Genomic DNA, 20,107 nt, shown 5'->3' with positions numbered 1-20,107 from the left:
GGTACTTTTTCCACCACTGATTATTGGGGAAACAGTTGTTCTTACTGAAGCAAGCACATTAATGATCAGTCGATATAATGCATTCAGGGAAAATCGTGAAAAATAATTGTCAAATTCTTTGGGCATATGTGTTTTGTTAAGTAATTTAATGCATTGGCCTTTGCCAAATTGGGGAAATTAAAATACATCAGAAATGGAGAAAGAAACAAACTCATTCCACATTTGACACATACATCTTGATCCTCTGCGTTTTCTAAATAATATAGACATTGCTTTCAAAACATTCAACAATATTATATTTTCAAAAAAAAATGTTTTGTCAAATTGCCGAAAGTGTTTCTGAAAATGACTTGCCGATTAATATTGAGTAAATCGAAAGCTCTCGAGCCCAGATCAGCAGATTGACAAGAGCTAGCAAGCCCGCCTTACAACCGCCTGTGCGTACGTGTTGTTTCGCACAACCTCGTCCTCTTTGGTAGACCCGCCTGTATGGATACATGCGCCGGGCTGCATCCATGCTCATCGCGCATGGTATTGTCGCGTTCGTGTGCTAGTCGGAACAAGAAAACTCGGACATTTCCGACTTTTTATCCGAACACAGCACGTGTATAACTACAACCAGTTAGAAAGTCCGAGTTTCCTAGTTCCAACTTTGATATGAACAAAGTATCAATGTCACGTGTCAGTTGAGTATAGGCTGCAGCCTGCTTTCGTGCTTGTGTTCTTTCAAACAACTGTATAGGTTTATTTACATCGAAGGAACGGCTGTGTGCGCACAAGTTTAAAAACCTCTAGTGGGGATACTTAGATCTGATAATGTTTCTGCTCGATTCCGACTCACAGGTAAGGGAAAGGGGGATACCTAGTCAGTTGTCTTCCGCATTTAACCCAACCCGCCCTGTTTGTGTGTAATAACACTGACATTATAGACTATTTAGCCTATAACTTTGGCATTGCAGGTTTATACAATTTATTTAATTTAGCATTACTGTGTTTCTGAGTTATTTTTGTTAGGTGTAGGGAAAGGTAGGCCATAATTATATAAAAATGGCATTTCCAAGTTTTCGACATGGTTTGTCATTTGCTGAATTATCTGTAGGCAAGGCTAACTCTAGTTAGGCTATGTTTAGAAGGTGGCCATATTTTTGCTTCACAAATCACTCTGACATTATATGCATAGTCATCATATCTAGGCTATATGTTTATTTACAACGCAATTTATCACACAATTCACGTTCATGTGACACCAACTGGTCCATATGAAAAGGAAATATTTTTTTACGCACACGTTTCAGAATAACAGAGTAGGCGCAGGTGTAATATACTGTAAATAGCTAGCATTAATCTATGTTATTCTTTGTTTCCTGTATTATGCAGCTGGACTGTATTAGTAATTTATTCGAAGGCGGAGATGCTGTCAACTCAAGCAATGTGCTGGGACAGTCCCCTGCACACTTGGCGGCATGCAGCGGACAAGCCTTTTGTTTGCTATGGCTACTGCAAACGGGAGCTGATGCAAATCAGCAGGTAGATTCACTTTCACTTGTCTGTCTATAGCAGGGATTGGCAACTTTGATGGGGATGGGGCCGCAGTGGCTCGCGGGTCAGTATACTCTCAACCATACACACACATTCACCCAAGCCTTTTGGGGGCTCTCATTTCATGCAATTCTACTCATTTTGCCATAGGGTGGAGAGATGTTTGCAGTTTTTAATATGATATTTGAGTGAGAGTGAAATGGGGCCCCTGGTTGGCAATTCAACCATGATTACTACACGTTTAAATAGCTGGCTAGACTGCTGATGCACAACCACATTTCAAAATGGCACAATAAGATTGCCCTATGCTTTTGTATATATTTCTCTATATAAAAGGCCAACATGACACATTAAATGTGAGCTTTCAATTGATATCATATCAGTCTTCATCCCAAAATAGTTGCAAGATGTTACATGACACTGCAGTAAAGTGTAGGCTAATATTTTGGACACAGTAACTGCAGTGTAACTTCAATAAGGGATCACAAACACATTGACCAGATCCACTGCTCAAGATCCAGAAAATTACATCAGGGACAAAGCTCACTTTACAGGTTCTCATTTCAACTGATCCAAAACACCAGTCTTTAATTACTTGTTTCTCTTTACCCCAAATTATTTCATATTTGCTAAAGGACAACAATGGGGAGACGCCAATGCACAAAGCCGCCAAGGCTGGCAGTTTGGAATGCATCAGTGTGCTCGTTGCCAGTGATGCCCAACTTGGGTGAGTGTCAACTTTCACACACACAAAACAGTTGCATAGATGTTAATATATAATATCTACCAGATGCTTTTATCCAAAGCCAACTTAGTCATGCGTGCATACATTTTATGTATAGGTGGTCCTCGGAATTGAACCCACTACCCTGACGTTAAGCGCCATGCTCTACCAATTGAGCTGCGAAATACCTATTTTCAGACTAATGCATTGATGCTAATTTTGTAAATAAAATTCTACACACTGATAGCATTACCTGAGTTAAAGTTGGTTCAAATGAGTTTAAACCATTTATATTTTGGCAACTGGTTCCATGCAGCCAGTTGCTTTTACAATCCCTGACCTTTCCACAATGTTTTTTCCTGAGCAGACTTTGCAACAATGAGGGCAGAACCGCTGAAGATTTGGCATGGTCGTACGGATTCGAGGAGTGCGGACGATTCCTGAACACACTCCGAATGACGCGACTCCTGACGAGCAGCAGCACTCCTCTGATGCCGTCCGGGCCCGTAGCATGCCCGCTGACTGGCGCCCAGTGCAGTAAGGTAGCAGGACAGAAGAGGGCACTCATTGCCACCGGGGCCCAAGACGGAAAGAGGGCTCGAGACTGGTGATTTTAACAATGCACCTCTAGAATTCGAAAAGGAGGACAATGCTTTCTCAGCCAAGTCCAATACAGGACATGCATGACGAAGTCCCCGCTACTGTGTCTGACACCAAACCTGTCGCTGTTCCTAACCACTGACTGGGGTGTCTGTGAGTCTCCTATGTATTTGTGTGTCAATGATTGGCAAGTATAATGTCAGTGGTTAACTTGGATAGGAGCAGAAAGCATCCTTCTCCTGCAGTGACAGAGGCAGACGTGTGTTGCGAAAAACTACGCTCATGTGATGAGTAACCTTGCTCTGAGAACTAAGGACTGTTAGCTCCTGCTGCTATTGCCTAGGCTTTGGTTCAGAGGGCTAAACACTGGGAGAATCTCAATGCTTACTCCCTGCTTTCTCTCTCCTAGCCTTCTTTTCAATACCCATTGGAGAAGGTCAGAGGGGAGGGACCTCCGGTTCTCTCATCCAATGGGTTTTGAGAATGAGACGATGATGCGAGGTGTATGCAATGGAAATCTTTCCACTGTCTGGAGGTGTGCACGTGCTCAGCATAGACTCCGGGCCTAGCCATCAACCACTGTGTGCATTTCATGCTCAGATGCAATATGGGACCTTCTGATTCTGTGGACACCAGTTTCAGATGTACATATCAACTTTACACAGTCCTTTGTTTACAGTGCAAATCTTGAGGTACTCTCCCCTATGTATTTATTGACAGTGAAGCTATATCTTTTAATTTGGCTCTGTACTCTAGCATTTTGGATGCAAGATCACATTTGACTGTACAGAATGTCATCTTTTATGAGGGTATTTTCATACTGTTTAGCAATTTAAGCATCTAGTCCCTTCATTTTGAATGCGTCAATTTAAAAAAAAAATATTGACAATGATTTATTTACATTGTGCACAATATAATCCAAACCAAACTGCAAATGCATCCAACAAGTCTGTAGTCACATGCTTAATGTAGTGATTGTGTGTTAGGAATATGGGACCAAAACCTAAACTTTTGACTACTACAATACACTGAATTTGGCCAAATACTTATGGGGGCACTAAATCCATAAAGTGCTTTAATTTCTAAACGGTAAAATAGATATGTATGAAAAAATACCCTCAAATAAAAGGTGACATTCTGTACTATCCAAAATGCTGAGATTACGTAGGGGAGTGTGTAAATGTTTGACTAAATGAAATAAAAAGCAGGCACTTCATGAATGATACACACGATGGTGGTATGTTGATGTAAAAACAGTATACCGACTGTCATTACAGTCACAGATGAAATAAAAAGGCTCAGATGTTTTGACATATATTTGTTGTAATACTGTTGGACAGGTGCCTGTACACAACACACACTCATATGGTCTTCGGTCTCTGAGGCAAACAGAGGTTGTAGTAGGCGTTCTGGTCCCAAAACTCTGGGCCCTTCCATCCGCACCAGCCCTGGGGAAAGAAGACAACACCTCCATTTTGGGTTTTCTCAAGCAAATAGATACGTTTTTGAGAATATATACTGCAACAATTATACAGCGCTTCTAGATACTGAAGTTTATGACTAAGTACATTTTCTTCCACTTCCTGCATTTTGTTCATTCGTCCCATCACCAAACATATACAACTGCTTGTGGGCAAGTGGACATACACTAAAAGTATATGGGCACCCCCTTCAAATTAGTGGATTTGGCTATTTCAGCCACAACCGTTGCTGACAGGTATAAAATTGAGCACACAGCCATACCATTTGCAGTAGAATGGCCTTACTGAAGAGCTCATATACTTTAAACATGGCAATATCATAGGATGACGGCTTTCAAACAAGTCAGTTCGTCAAATTTCTGCCCTGCTAGAGCTGCCCCAGTCAGCTGTAAGTGCTGTTATTTTGAAGTGGAAACACTTAGGAGAACGCCAACTGTAAAGTTTGGTGGACGAGGAATAATGGTCTGGAACTGTTTGTTTTGGCTTGAACTTTCATTTTAACTCGCCCTGGGACCAGGGCCTGGATGCCTCAGCGTAGGAGTGCTGATTTAGGATCAGTTTTGCCTTTAAGATCACGATTACATGGACAGAGGGGATTTGATCCGAGATCAGCACTCCTACTCTGAGACAGTTTATACATATTGCTCCAGGATTCCATGACACCATCCGGTACCTTGTCCGTGATGACTTGCAGGTCCTCAGCCCCGGTGTAATGTGGGTCCAGGATGAGGTAGCGAATCTGGCCCGTGATCTCGCTCCACGCCACACCGAGGATAGTGTGTGCTAGGACACCCCCTCCTGGTGTGGAGCAAAATAGAAGGAGAGTTCAAATTAACAGATTCAATTTCAAGCAATGTTTGTAGTAACTTTGTTTAAGCTAGACAATGTGACTGCCTGTGCAATGCACACACAACCTAAAAACTGGAAGTATTTACGTGTGAGGGGAGTCGACCAAAATGTTAACCAAAAGCGTTCAGCTATTTATTTGACCACAGAAATATAGATGCTGTTTATATGAAACTATGTATGACTGTGGTACTGTAGCATGTACTCATCGGACAGGGCCCAGACCTTATCATTTGAACAGATCTGCAGTACAATCACTACAAGGGATTTGTGCATAATATTAGTCTCAGTCTCTCATCATTGAAAACTGAAACTATTACACTCACCAATCATAATAGGAGTGCCTTCAGAAAGGAAATGGTTGGCCAGTTCTCTGCCTTTGGAGGCCAGCTCAGACCCTTGGCTTTAGGACACACAAACACACAACTAGATGTGAAAACTAAGCAAAAAATTATGTAATATGGAACACAACTACCTGAAACATTCTGCATTGCCTTGACTGGTGAATTTACATGGACGCATGCACGCACAAGCATCCATGCAGGCACATACGCACGCACCTCATCTCACCTCACAAACATGATCTTGGAGGTGACTCCCAGCAACTGATCCAGCACAGCCGCGACTTCGATGGAGCCGATCCATTGGCGAGAGCCCAAAAAAGACCCTTGCTTGTCTCCAACTTCCACCAGGGCCTGTGGGACAGCAATGGGGAGAAAATAACAAGAATTAACTTGATTTTTAATCATTTAATTGTAAAGTGCTTTTCATATACACAAAAAAAAAAGAATGGTACTATTAGCTGACATGGCTATGAATTATAGAATCCTATTGACAGTAGTAAAAATGCGATTAAAAACAATGCATTTTATAATAGCCCTATCTACCAGTCAATGAGTTATATGCCAACTTGTGGGAAAGGAGAAAGAGACTCCCATTGTAATCACCTATCAATTCTTATTTACCATGGACTCAGGCTCTACCTGCTGGCTCGAATTCACAGTCTCACATTATTGGAATACGTTCAATCGACAAGTTTAGAGCCACAGCTTTACCAAAGAGAGAGAGTTCTGTATAATAAGGGATAGTTTGCACAAATCACACTGTACACCTTACACCTATCCAACACTCTCAGGTCTCCATGAATGCATATGGGGTTCGAGGCTAAGGGTCAATTTGGGATTGAGCCAGAGTCAAGGCTATAGTCCTACCTGTTGGATCTCCTTGTGGGAGGGCACAGCCCGCTCCACGTAGCCCTGCTGCTGGAACCAGGAGCAGATGGTCTGGAGGGAGCGGTAGGCGCAACCCCAGCCGTTGTCGTCCACGCGGTCCTGCATATAGTGGTGGTAGCTGTAGACCCCCTGGACCAAGTAAGGCTGGCACAAGGGAGAAACAGATAAGAGCGTGTCATACTGTGTGTGTGACAGTGTGTGTGTTTGCGCTGACTAACCTTGCCGTTCTCCAGGGCGGGGTGAGTCAGGTGGACATGAGGGTTTCGGAGGTACCCATCTTTGTAGGGCTCATCAGGAAAATGTAGAGCGTTGGCTCTTCTCAGATATGGCCGGTTGTCTGGCAGCTCAAACAGACTGTGCAGCTCCTACACAGACATAAAACGGCAATATCAAATACATGTACACAACTTTATTTCTCTAATACTAGACAGTCACTCAGAGCATTTCAAAATAAGAAATATATAATATTTCATATTGTTATTTTACAAACACCTCATATCCTTTCAGATCTATACTGTAGGTAGGGTAGGTTCTCCAGCTCTTGGAGAACAACTGGGTGTGCATGATTTTCTTCCAGCCCATCAATAACACACTTAATTAATAAATCATGGTCTTTAGTCTGGGCCAGATGATAGGCTGAATCAGGTGTTACTTCAGGGCTGGAGGGAAAGCCTGCAAAAGCTCAATAGGACTGAGGTTGGAGAACCCTGGTCTAGGGGTACGGGCTAAGTGTCCATTTTGCCTCTGGAGAGATGAGATAAGTGGATAGCAATATTCCACATAGCCTGTCAAGGGAAATAGTGGAGCTACTACCATACAGTGGAGGAAAAAGTAACCAATTGTCATCATACTTGAGTAAAAGTAAAAGATACTTTAATAGAAAATGACTCAAGTAAAAGTGAAAGTCACCCAGTAAAATAGTACTTGAGTATAAGTCTAAAAGTATACTGCTCAAAAAAATAAAGGGAACACTTAAACAACACATCCTAGATCTGAATGAAAGAAATAATCTTATTAAATACTTTTTTCTTTACATAGTTGAATGTGCTGACAACAAAATCACACAAAAATAATCAATGGAAATCCAATTTATCAACCCATGGAGGTCTGGATTTGGAGTCACACTCAAAATTAAAGTTGAAAACCACACTACAGGCTGATCCAACTTTGATGTAATGTCCTTAAAACAAGTCAAAATGAGGCTCAGTGGTGTGTGTGGCCTCCACGTGCCTGTATAACCTCCCTACAACGCCTGGGCATGCTCCTGATGAGGTGGCAGATGGTCTCCTGAGGGATCTCCTCCCAGACCTGGACTAAAGCATCCGCCAACTCCTGGACAGTCTGTGGTGCAACGTGGCGTTGGTGGATGGAGCGAGACATGATGTCCCAGATGTGCTCAATTGGATTCAGGTCTGGGGAACGGGCGGGCCAGTCCATAGCATCAATGCCTTCCTCTTGCAGGAACTGCTGACACTCCAGCCACATGAGGTCTAGCATTGTCTTGCATTAGGAGGAACCCAGGGCCAACCACACCAGCATATAGTCTCACAAGGGGTCTGAGGATCTCATCTCGGTACCTAATGGCAGTCAGGCTACCTCTGGCGAGCACATGGAGGGCTGTGCGGCCCCCCAAAGAAATGCCACCCCACACCATGACTGACCCACCGCCAAACCGGTTATGCTGGAGGATGTTGCAGGCAGCAGAACGTTCTCCACGGCGTCTCCAGACTCTGTCACGTCTGTCACGTGCTCAGTGTGAACCTGCTTTCATCTGTGAAGAGCACAGTGCGCCAGTGGCGAATTTGCCAATCTTGGTGTTCTCTGGCAAATGCCAAAAGTCCTGCACGGTGTTGGGCTGTAAGCACAACCCCCACCTGTGGAAGTCGGGCCCTCATACCACCCTCATGGAGTCTTTTTCTGACCGTTTGAGCAGACACATGCACATTTGTGGCCTATTTTGCAGGGTTCTGGCAGTGCTCCTCCTGCTCCTCCTTGCACAAAGGCGGAGGTAGCGGTCCTGCTGCTGGGTTGTTGCCCTCCTACGGCCTCCTCCACGTCTCCTGATGTACTGGCCTGTCTCCTGGTAGCGCCTCCATGCTCTGGACACTACGCTGACAGACACAGCAAACCTTCTTGCCACAGCTCGCATTGATGTGCCATCCTGGGTGAGCTGCACTACCTGAGCCACTTGTGTGGGTTGTAGACTCCGTCTCATGCTACCACTAGAGTGAAAGCACCGCCAGCATTCAAAAGTGACCAAAACATCAGCCAGGAAGCATTGGAACTGAGAAGTGGTCTGTGGTCACCACCTGCAGAACCACTCCTTTATTGGGGGTGTCTTGCTTATTGCCTATAATTTCCACCTGTTGTCTATTCCATTTGCACAACAGCATGTGAAATTTATTGTCAATCAGTGTTGCTTCCTAAGTGGACAGTTTGATTTCACAGAAGTGTGATTGACTTGGAGTTACATTGTGTTGTTTAAGTGTTCCCTTTATTTTTTTGAGCAGTTTATTTGGTTTTAAATATAATTAAGTATCAAATGTCAATGTAATTGCTAAAATATACTTAAGTATCAAAATTAAAGTAATACCTTATATTAAGCAAACCAGTAGGCACAATTTTCTTATATTTTTAAATTTATGGATAGCCAAAGGCACACTCCAACACCCAGACATAATTTACAAAGGAAGCATTTGTGCTTAGTGAGTCCGCCAGATCAGAGGCAGTAGGGATGACCAGAGATGCTCTCTTGATAAGTGTGTGAATTGGACCATTTTCTGTTTTGCTAAGCATTCAAAATGTAATGAGTACTTTAGGGTGTCAGGGAAAATGTGTGGAGTATAAAGTACACTGTTTTCTTTAGGAATGTAGTGAAGTAAAAGTAAAAGTTGTCAAAAATATAAATAGTAAAGTACAGATAACCCCCCAAAAATACTTAAAGTATTTTACACCACTGCTAGTATATTGCTTAATACCCATCATAGCATTTCACATATACACAAGTGTAGAGTACTAGGAGTAGCATAGTAGGGGCTAGGGGTCAGTTTGGAATTCTTCCCTTGCCTTGCGTCGCGTCTCCAGCTGGCTGTCGGGCACACCCGCTGGGTAGACCACTGTCACCAGGCCCACAGGGGCAGGAAGGAGGAAGTGGAACGGCTGGGGAATAAGCAGGGCCGTCCCTTTCATGTGCCGCAGAGCCACCTTTTCCATGTCACCCAGCTGACTGCACAGCGCCCCCACTAGGGTCCCACAGACACTGCATGTACGACAGACAAACAAAAAGATTTAGAGCCTGATTCAGTTGAACATTATGAGCTGGTTTCTGGGTTTAAACGTAAAAATATTTTGGGGTTAACTAAACAACCAAATTTCCCCTTGCGAATAAGGAAGTTTGAATTGAGTTTATATCAGGCTGAGTTTCTTTTGTTTCACCCTGTTTGTGGTTGTATTGTCTTGTGAACTAGCTACATCTCTGGTGGTTATTGATTGACCTATCAATCAGTTTACCTTAGCGTTCTGGTATTGGACATTTGATATAGTTTGACATAATAAAAAATATGTACTCTATTCTCCTAAAGCCTGTGTCTAATTTCATTGAAATTGCGTGGAACCAAATCATGTTGTTTCCTTTAGAGTGATTGAGGATGACATACACAGAGATGCTCTCGCTGGAAAGGACATTGACCACGCAGTCCATGGGCAGAGTCGTTTGCAGGAGGTGGTGCTTCTTACTTCCTCTCAGGAGGGTGGGTGCCGAGAGGATGCCTGGCTCTGTCACCTCGGTCATCAGGGTCAGGTTTATGATACCCTGCAAGCAAGCAATAAAGCAAGACAGACAATAAAATACATATGGGGTACAGGAAAACTAAAAACCACACCAAAAAATAATCTTGTCAATGACAAACAAGTGGCACAGTGGCATGAAAATGTGTGGCAAAGTGATTTACAGGAAGTAGTTCATGTCCATAGACTATTTTTAAGGTATAAAAGCAGCACACTTACTGTTGTTGGATTCTTTTTGTCCTTTTTTGCAGACTTTTTGCTACTGCTTTCCTGGTCATCTGTCCTAAAACAGGATGAGGGTTTTTCCATTTACTTTGGTTTCTTTTCCACAATGATCATGCGAGACACTAAACCTTCATTTAGGCCAATAACTTACAGTAGTTGGCTGACATACAAATAGCAGGCAATTGATGCATTAAGTTGAACAAAACAAGTCGTAACTACTTGGTACCTTACTGTTACTAAGTAATAATATCTAATTACCATACTACCATGTAAGAAACACCAGGTAAATAGTGGACTTTAAAATAACTTGACTTATAATCTACTTTCCCAGAACAAGAGGCTCCAAATTGTGACGTATGGTGACTTACTGGATCAACTGTTGGAGATCTTTACATGGTCTGTTCGGAGATATTTCTCCACCTGTTGCATGTCCTCCTTTGTTAGGCCAAAGAAAAACTGGACTGCTACAGAGACTGAGAACAAGCGATTCTGCTTTCACCTGGGATCCGAGTGCCTCGAAAGTCCTCGAGATGACCTTTTGTACGTGTGGTACTGGAAAGACGCAAGAGACACAATCAATATGACCATTAACAGAGACACCAGATTTCCTTGCATGGAAAATCAATGGTGAATGTGTATACAGATAAGACATCATACATACATACTTCACAAAACATGAAGTAGTACTCATAAATTTAAAACACACGAAAGGTTTCAAAAGACACCAACACTAACTGACTGGTTATAGGCTAGTGTCCTATAGGAGGCCTCCTGCTTCATGTAGTATTTAGATTTGAATAACAAATGTACTTGTTGATACCAAATCAGTGTTTTCCACAAGCACATGGAGTAGCCAGCCAAATAGAAAACAAGCTTTGCAGAGTTGCAAAGAAAAAGCCATATCTCAGACTAGGCAATAAAAATAAAAAATTAAGATGGTTAAAAGAACACAGACACTGGACATAGGAACTCTGCCTAGAAGGCCAGCATCCCGGAGTCGCCTCTTCACTGTTGATACTGGTGTTTTGCGGGTACTATTTACTGAAGCTGCCAGTTGAGGACTTGTGAGGCATCTGTTTCTAAAACTAGGCACTCTAATGTATTTGTCCTCTTGCTCAGTTGTGCACCGGGGCCTCCCACTCCTCTTTCTATTCTGGTTAGAGCCAGTTTTGCGCTGTTCTGTGAAGGGAGTAGTACACAGTGTTGTATCAGATATTAAGTTTCTTGGCAATTTCTCACGTGGAATAGCCTTCATTTTTCAGAACAAGAATAGACTGACGAGTTTCAGAAGAAAGTTATTTGTTTCTGGCCATTTTGAGCCAGTAATCAAACCCACAAATGTGAAGCTCCAGATACTCAACTAGTCTAAAGAAGGCCAGTTTTATTGCTTCTTTAAATCAGGACAACAGTTTTCAGCTTTGCTAACATAATTGCAAAAGGGTTTATCTAATGATCAATTCGCCTTTTAAAATGATACACTTGGATTAGCTAACACAACGTGCCATTGGAACACAGGAGTGATGGTTGCTGATAATGGCCTCTGTACGCCTTTGTAGATATTCCATAAAAAAATCAGCCGTTTCCAGCAACAAAAGTCATTTACAACATTAATGTCTACACTGTATTTCTGGTCAATTTCATGTTATTTTAATGGACATTGTTTTTGAAAGAAAAGCAAAAAACAAAGACATTTCTAAGTGACCCCAAACTTTTGAACAGTAGTGGATGGATGGATGGATGGATGGACGTACATAAATACAGTTGAAGTCGGAAGTTTACATACACTTAGGTTGGAGTCATTAAAACTCGTTTTACAACCACTCCACACATTTCTTGTTAACAAACTATAGTTTTGGCAAGTCGGTTATGACATCTACATTGTGCATGACACAACAAATATTTCCAACAATTGTTAACAGACAGATAATTTCACTTAGAATTCACTGTATCACAATTCCAGTGGCTCAGAAGTTTTGATTGTGCCTTTAAACAGCTTGGAAAATTCCAGAAAATTATATCATGGCTTTAGAAGCTTCTGATAGGCTAATTGACATAATTTGAGTCAACTGGAGGTGTACCTGTGGACGTACTTCAAGGCCTACCTTCAAACTCAGTCCCTCTTTGCTTGACATCATGGAAAAATCAAAAGAAATCAGCCAAGACCTCAGAAAAAAAATGTAGACCTCCACAAGTCTGGTTCATCCTTGGGAGTAACTTCCAAACGCCTGAAGGTACCACGTTCATCTGTACAAACAATAGTACGCAAGTATAAACACCATGGGACCATGCAGCCGTCATAGAACGTGTCTTCTTCCTGAGCGGTGTCTCCTAGAGATGAACATACTTTGGTGCAAGAAGTGCAAATCAATCCCAGAACAACAGCAAAGGACCTTGCGAAGATGTTGGAGAAAACAGGTACAAAAGTATCTATATCCACAGTAAAATGAGTCCTATATCGGCATAACCTGAAAGGCCGCTCAGCAAGGAAGAAGCCACTGCTCCAAAACCGCCATAAAAAAGCCAGACTACGGTTTGCAACTGCACATCGGGACAAAGATCGTACTTTTTGGAGAAATGTCCTCTGGTCTGACGAAACAAAAATAGAACCATTTGGCCATAATGACCATCGTTATGTTTGAAGGAAAAAGGGGGACGCTTGCAAGCCGAAGAACACCATCCCAACCGTGAAGCGTGGGGGTGGCAGCATCATGTTGTGGGGGTGCTTTGCTGCAGGAGGGACTGGTGCACTTCACAAAATAGATGGCATCATGAGGGAGGAAAATGATGTGGATATATTGAAGAAACATCTCAAGACATCAGTCAGGAAGTTAATGCTTGGTCGCAAATGGGGTCTTCCAAATGGACAATGACCCCAAGCATACTTCCAAAGTTGTGGCAAAATAGCTTAAGGACAACAAAGTCAAGGTATTGGAGTGGCCATCACAAAGCCCTGACCTCAATCCCATAGAAAATGTGTGGACAGAACTGAAAAAGCGTGTTTGAGCAAGGAGGCCTACAAACCTGACTCAGTTACACCAGCTCTGTCAGGAGGAATGGACCAAAATTCACCCAACTTATTGTGGGAAGCTTGTGGAAGGCTACCCGAAACGTTTGACCCAAGTAAAACAATTTAAAGGCAATGCTACCAAATACTAATTGAGTGTATGTAAACTTCTGACCCACTGGGAATGTGATGAAATAAATAAAAGCTGATTTATATCAATCATTCTCTGTACTATTATTCTGACATTTCACATTCTTAAAATAAAGTGGTGATCCTAACTGACCTAAGACAGGGAATTCTTACTAGGATTAAATGTCAGGAATTGTGAAAAACTGAGTTTAAATGTATTTGGCTAAGGTGTATGTAAACTTCCGACTTCAACTGTATAAGTCTTTGCTTGGTAAAGCCCCGCCATATCTCAGCTCACTGGTCACCATAACAACACCCACCCGTAGCACGCGCTCCAGCAGGTATATTTCACTGGTCATCCCCAAAGCCAACACTTCCTTTGGCTGCCTTTCCTTCCAGTTCTCTGCTGCCAATGACTGGAACGAATTGCAAAAATCGCTGAAGTCGGAGACTTATATCTCCCTCACTAACTTTAAGCATCAGCTATCTGAGCAGCTCATCGATCGCTGCAGTTGTACACAGCCCATCCAACTACCTACTTCATCCCCATATTGTTTTGATTTACTTTTTTTGCACACCAGTATTTCTACTTGCACATCATCATCTGCACATCTATCATTCCAGTGTTAATTTGCTAAATTGTAATTACTTTGCTACTATGGCCTATTTATTGCCTTACCTCCTTACTCCATTTGCACACACTGTATATAGATTTTTCTAATGTTATTGACTGTACTTTTGTTTATCCCATGTGTAACTCTGTGATGTTTTTTGTCACACTGCTTTGCTTTATCTTGGCCAGGTCGCAGTTGTAGATGAGAACTTGTTTTCAACTGGCCTACCTGGTTAAATAAAGGTGGAATAAAAATAAATTAAAAAAGTCTAAATCAGCTATATAGCCGACAGCAGGCGCTAGTGGAAAACATGAACGTCAGAACTCCCATTTCTGACTTTTACATTTGAGTTTAATGAGATACCCATTAGTTCAGGGCTAATGTTTCTGGATTCTCTCGCTCTCACACACATTATGAGCATAACCAACAGAGGAAATGTAAATCACAGGCAGAATTCCCTCGACAGTACATACCATCTGTGCTGTCCAACTGGCACTTGAACTCCAGAGACCCTCTCAAGCGTAAGATGATGTTTCCGACAACCTACATAATGATAAAGTCAGAAAGTTAAAGCTGAATCTGTATAATTTCCAGAAGCTCATTGGTCATTTCCAAGCATGAAATATTATAGCCTATTAATGTTTTGGGGGGAGATGACTTATGAATACTTTAATCAATGGGATAGTATAACTGCCTACTGTTATCATGACCACACAGGATTTAGCCATTAGGCCTACTCCATTGTTTATGTTTAAGTTGTTGTTATTTGACAATTTTACATGACCATATCTGTATGAAATATACTGCTCAAAAAAATAAAGGGAACACTTAAACAACACATCCTAGATCTGAATGAAAGAAATAATCTTATTAAATACTTTTTTCTTTACATAGTTGAATATGCTGACAACAAAATCACACAAAAATAATCAATGGAAATCCAATTTATCAACCCATGGAGGTCTGGATTTGGAGTCACACTCAAAATTAAAGTGGAAAACCACACTACAGGCTGATCCAACTTTGATGTAATGTCCTTAAAACAAGTGAAAATGAGGCTCAGTAGTGTGTGTGGCCTCCACGTGCCTGTATGACCTCCCTACAACGCCTGGGCATGCTCCTGATGAGGTGGCGGATGGTCTCCTGAGGGATCTCCTCCCAGACCTGGACTAAAGCATCCGCCAACTCCTGGACAGTCTGTGGTGCAACGTGACGTTGGTGGATGGAGCGAGACATGATGTCCCAGATGTGCTCAATTGGATTCAGGTCTGGGGAACGGGCGGGCCAGTCCATAGCATCAATGCCTTCCTCTTGCAGGAACTGCTGACACACTCCAGCCACATGAGGTCTAGCATTGTCTTGCATTAGGAGGAACCCAGGGCCAACCGCACCAGCATATGGTCACACAAGGGGTCTGAGGATCTCATCTCGGTACCTAATTGCAGTCAGGCTACCTCTGTGGTGGCACATTGTGTGATTTTGTTGTCAGCACATTCAACTATGTAAAGATAAAAGTACTTAATAAGATAATTTCATTCATTCAGATCTAGGATGTGTTATTTTAGTGTTCCCTTTATTTTTTTGAGCAGTGTATAATTTGAAAGGTAATTTCATGACCTTTCATAACTAGTTGTCAAACAAAGTAAAACATGTATCAGGGCTTCCTTTTTAAAGACATTTGTACAGGTAATTCTTATGTACCCTAGAGGTCAAAGTTATGTTGAACTGAACTTTCCGAAAATGTGTCTGATGGATAGCTGTGAATCTAAGCTTTCCGAGCAATGTACACTGACATGGTTTGTCATAGGGTCAAATCCATATGGGAACGCTAACACTGCTGCACTGCTCACATGTTTTCCAACAAATCACTATGAGACATCGTTGGCCCACATTTGGGAGTCTGGCTCATGGACTTAATCAGAGACTTTGTCAGAAAATATGCTGTCTCCTTATGGAAAAACCTTTAAATATGTAGTTACCGCGTTAGCTAGCTAGCCACCACTGACTGAACGTATCGTTTGCTCGGTAACTGGCTACATTCATATTTTGGGGTGATTGGATTCGTGGCAATCAAAACATGAGCAAATGTAAACATGGCAAACATATGCAGAATCCTTTCATGTAACACTTACCATTCTGCAAGCTTAAAAATACGATAAAATGTAATGATTTCTTCGTTATGTAGACCCTCCAAAACGGAAGTCAGACATGTTTGTTTTCATGTGACGCGCATCATTTGGTCCAATCAATGACATCTTCGAGAAAGATAACTCCGCATGCGTGCTATGTGGTTTATTACAGCCACAAAGTCAAAATTATTCGTTGTTGTTGAATTCATAAGAATTCATGAATACAAAAATGTGTTTGTTGGTCGTATTTTAAGGTTAGTGTTTTTGTATTTGTATTTATTTTCTGGATTCCCAAGGGAGCATCTACTCTTCCTGGGGTCCAATCAGAATTACATACAATAAACAATACTTAACACATCACTACTCTACCATAACATATCTACAATACAAAGTCAATAATACAGCAAAATAACAATATTCAAATGTATGTGTGTGTAGAGTGCATCTGTTAGCAATATCTAATGCATATGGGCTAATGCCAATGTTCTAAAATCTAATAGGCCTACTGGAACTAGATGCGTGTAGGACTGATATATTGATTCAAATGCAAACTTCACACATTGAATGTTAAAAGTTTGTGATGACAGTGCAATAAGATACTGACACACTTGCACACATTCTGCACCAAATCCATTTTGTAAATATGTACATTTCCTAAATGTGTTAAGTTATTTTAAAATAGGCTAATTGTCTGCTTTGTCTGTAGCTTAGTAAACTTAACTCCAACTAAATGTCCAACCAAATGGAGTTGAGTAGCAATGAGTGTTGGCGGAGTGTACCACCACCGACTACATCGAGACTCAAGTAGCTATCAGTTGGTAGACCTACTAGTAAAAATGTCCATTCTTTAAATTAACACTTTCCTTGTACTTATGTTTGTCCTGTGTAACTATGAGCTTTTCTTTGGGTGCTGAAATCTGTTGTTTTTGATAAAATTATCATTTTACGTGACCTCTGACAAGCTAGCCGTTGTTTGTTAATGGAGAAGTAGCAGCCCATCATTGCATGGCAGATTTTTTGGCAAAATGCAATTTTTATAAATAAAAAAACAATAGATTCCAAATTCAACTGAAAACACTATAACAATCAGAACAAGCACAGGTAGGATACACCCCCTTGAGGGGGCCACCCCTTTATGGTTGATCATTAACTGAAATTTAGGCACCGGCTAGCCCAGTTAGCTAACTAGCAAATTCACAAGCAGAAAGTCTAAGATGAAATACATTCTAGCCAGATGGTTAGCATAAACTAATGTCTGCTAGCATAGCTAGCTAACCCCCAGTTAGCATGATTAGGATTATGGTTAGGGTTCAGAGTTCAAATAGGGGCCAGGGTCAGGATTAGAATAGGGGTTAGGTTAGGGTCAGAACAGGGGTTAGGGTTTAGGGTTAGGTTAGGGTCAGAATAGGAGTTAGGGCAAAATGCCAATTTCCTAAAAAAAAAAAGCATTTTATTAAATAAAGAAAAATCTGTCAATTTTCCTTTTTAACTTGTTACCCTAAACATGGCCATCATCCACCTACAATTTATTTTCAAAACGTTGCTTTTTTCAGCAATTAGACATTGATCTTAGGGGGGCGTCTTACCCCATGGCACCCTACACAGTAAGTGTTAAACAATGGATATTTATAAAAAGTATTGAGTGGTAGTGCACGCTTGAAGTTGTAACTTCCTATTTCACCACCCAAAGAAAAGCCTGCAAACATAGGTACAAGGAAAACATTAAGTATTGACTAATAGTGACTCGATGTACTGGTGGTACACTCTTCTGGGCTCATCGTACTATAACCTTGTATCCATATTACAGGGATCTAAACTATAGCTACTTTGTCTGTAAATTGTCAGTTGTCAGCTTACTGTACGGTTCATTGCGCCATCTTGGTCAGGGTGTTATTGTAAAAGACAATGTGTTCTCAATGACTTGCCTGGTTAAATAAAGGCACACAAAAAAATATACTCCTGATCACATCTTGACACAGATGCCCATCTGTATATTACTATATATCACACAAACAGACAGAACCATAGACCACACAAGCTATAAAATCTTACAAAGCAATTCTGTATGCAAGGTCCTTGCAAATACTGTACATAACAAGAGTACAGTGCAAGGTAAAGGTCAAAAATAGGTCTATGATAAATACAATGAAAAAGTCAAGAAGAGTATGTTAAGAATGTCAACAGGACTCTTTATTCAGTCCCAGACTAACTTGGTGTGTGTGCGTGTTGAGAAGTCTGATGGTTCTCAGTGCCACAAATTAATTAAGTCCTGGGCCCATATTCATAAAGCGTTTCAGGGTAATGGTGGTGATATGGGATCAGTTTGGTTTATGGATAAAAAATTCTATAATTACATGGACGGGGGTACCTGATCCAAAATAGTCTCTCCTACTTTCTGAATAAGGCCCGTTTGTCCTTACTTTAGGCCTTAGGAAATGTCAGCTGGATGGCATCCGGGTGTATTCAGTGTTCTGAATATGTGAGGAGTGGCCGAAAATGTGTTGTGCTAGAGTGAATGTGAATCTATCACTCAGGACAAGGACAGTGATGCTCATGAATGTGGTTGAAGCAACTGTTTTTATTTGATTAAATATGACTATGAAAGTTTACCATGCGTGAATGTATCAAATGTTTCCTGACAATAGGTGCAGCCAAAAATCATAAGAACATTTGAAGAGAATAGACACGAGCCACGCGACTCTCGCTGAAAAGCTTTTATAATTGTAAGTTAAAAACATGTAATTTTGTCCATCAAATCATTACAACAGCTACAGATAGACGGGTTGGCTGACAACGTCATGAAAATGATGCGCCTGCATCGATGTGGCCAGAAGGCGTGCATTGGTGTGATTCTGAATGGTCAGATAGCTAGCAACAATGACAAGAAGCTGCCATAAGGGGAATCGTTGGTGGTTTGTTTCAGCTCATTGTATCTTGTTATTGTTATGTCTTGTTTTTAGGTGTTTTGACAGATGTCATGTCCATGCTAATATGGCTGAAATTTGCTAGCTAGCTAACCAACAACTGTAATAATGTATTTGAGAGACAACAAGTGATCATTGTGCAAATGTATTTATGTTTTCAATAAAGATTTGGATACGAAATATAATTTACATGTTGTCAACAGTCTAAGCCAACCCTGTCTGTTTTGCCCCATAGTTGCACACGCATCGCTTTTGTTGCTAAACAATCAACTCGTCTATACTGATACCAGTACACTGATGGACAGTCCTGGGCCTTAAGATGCTTTTGGGAAACCGGGCCCTGGTAGAGATCACACACTCAAAACACACCACCCCCAGTTTAAGCATTTTCCAAAATGGTAAAGGTAGAAGAAAGGCCGAAAGAGGCAGTACAGTTACCTTTTAATCGTCCTACTAAATACTATACAGTTGGAATTTAGATTATGACAATTTAATTTAACCCAGTGGCAATATGAGATTTTTTTTAAAAATCAAAGCAGTCACCCCACCAATTTTTTTAGGTAAACAGCTGAGGGATGGGACTGTAACCACTCTCAAATTCATAACTGGGTTATGGATGCCTGAACTGACCATACATTTGATCAAAATGGTAGCTTTAACCATGTTTTGAAGCTATACAGTGTTTGTTTGCAATGATAATGGTTTATATTCTGGGTTCTGATGGGGGGTAAAACGGTTAAACTAAGCTCATGAGGCATTAATAATAAAACCATTATCATTGCAAACAAACACTGTATAGCTTCAAAACATGGTTAAAGCTACCATTTTGATATATATATCATAAAGTGTCTTTAGAATGTAATCACACCCCTTG

The 20,107-nt window shown here is 41.2% G+C and overlaps 2 protein-coding genes across 2 annotated transcripts; one reads left to right on the top strand and one right to left on the bottom strand.

The window, feature by feature from the left end:
- Nucleotides 1-573: 573 nt before the first annotated feature.
- Nucleotides 574-3,617, top strand: ankrd37 (ankyrin repeat domain 37). Its single transcript, XM_014195547.3, has 4 exons — nucleotides 574-843; nucleotides 1,378-1,527; nucleotides 2,175-2,266; nucleotides 2,631-3,617. The coding sequence occupies exons 1-4, from the start codon at nucleotides 817-819 to the stop codon at nucleotides 2,872-2,874; spliced, it is 513 nt and encodes a 170-aa protein (XP_014051022.1). The 5' UTR covers nucleotides 574-816; the 3' UTR covers nucleotides 2,875-3,617.
- Nucleotides 3,618-4,164: 547 nt separating this feature from the next.
- ufsp2 (ufm1-specific peptidase 2) lies at nucleotides 4,165-16,385 on the bottom strand. The gene is given in 12 exon segments (NM_001146465.1): nucleotides 4,165-4,311; nucleotides 5,018-5,142; nucleotides 5,517-5,593; nucleotides 5,761-5,885; nucleotides 6,402-6,566; nucleotides 6,641-6,787; nucleotides 9,489-9,681; nucleotides 10,079-10,233; nucleotides 10,428-10,491; nucleotides 10,802-10,985; nucleotides 14,654-14,723; nucleotides 16,313-16,385. Coding segments are annotated over 12 exon segments (1,395 nt in total). The 5' UTR covers nucleotides 16,316-16,385; the 3' UTR covers nucleotides 4,165-4,224.
- Nucleotides 16,386-20,107: the final 3,722 nt, after the last annotated feature.

This window comes from Salmo salar, chromosome 04 (genome assembly GCF_965601325.2).
Source record: "Salmo salar chromosome 04, fSalSal1, whole genome shotgun sequence".
Lineage (NCBI taxonomy): Eukaryota > Metazoa > Chordata > Actinopteri > Salmoniformes > Salmonidae > Salmo > Salmo salar.
This window is presented reverse-complemented; position numbering and strand designations above follow the sequence as displayed.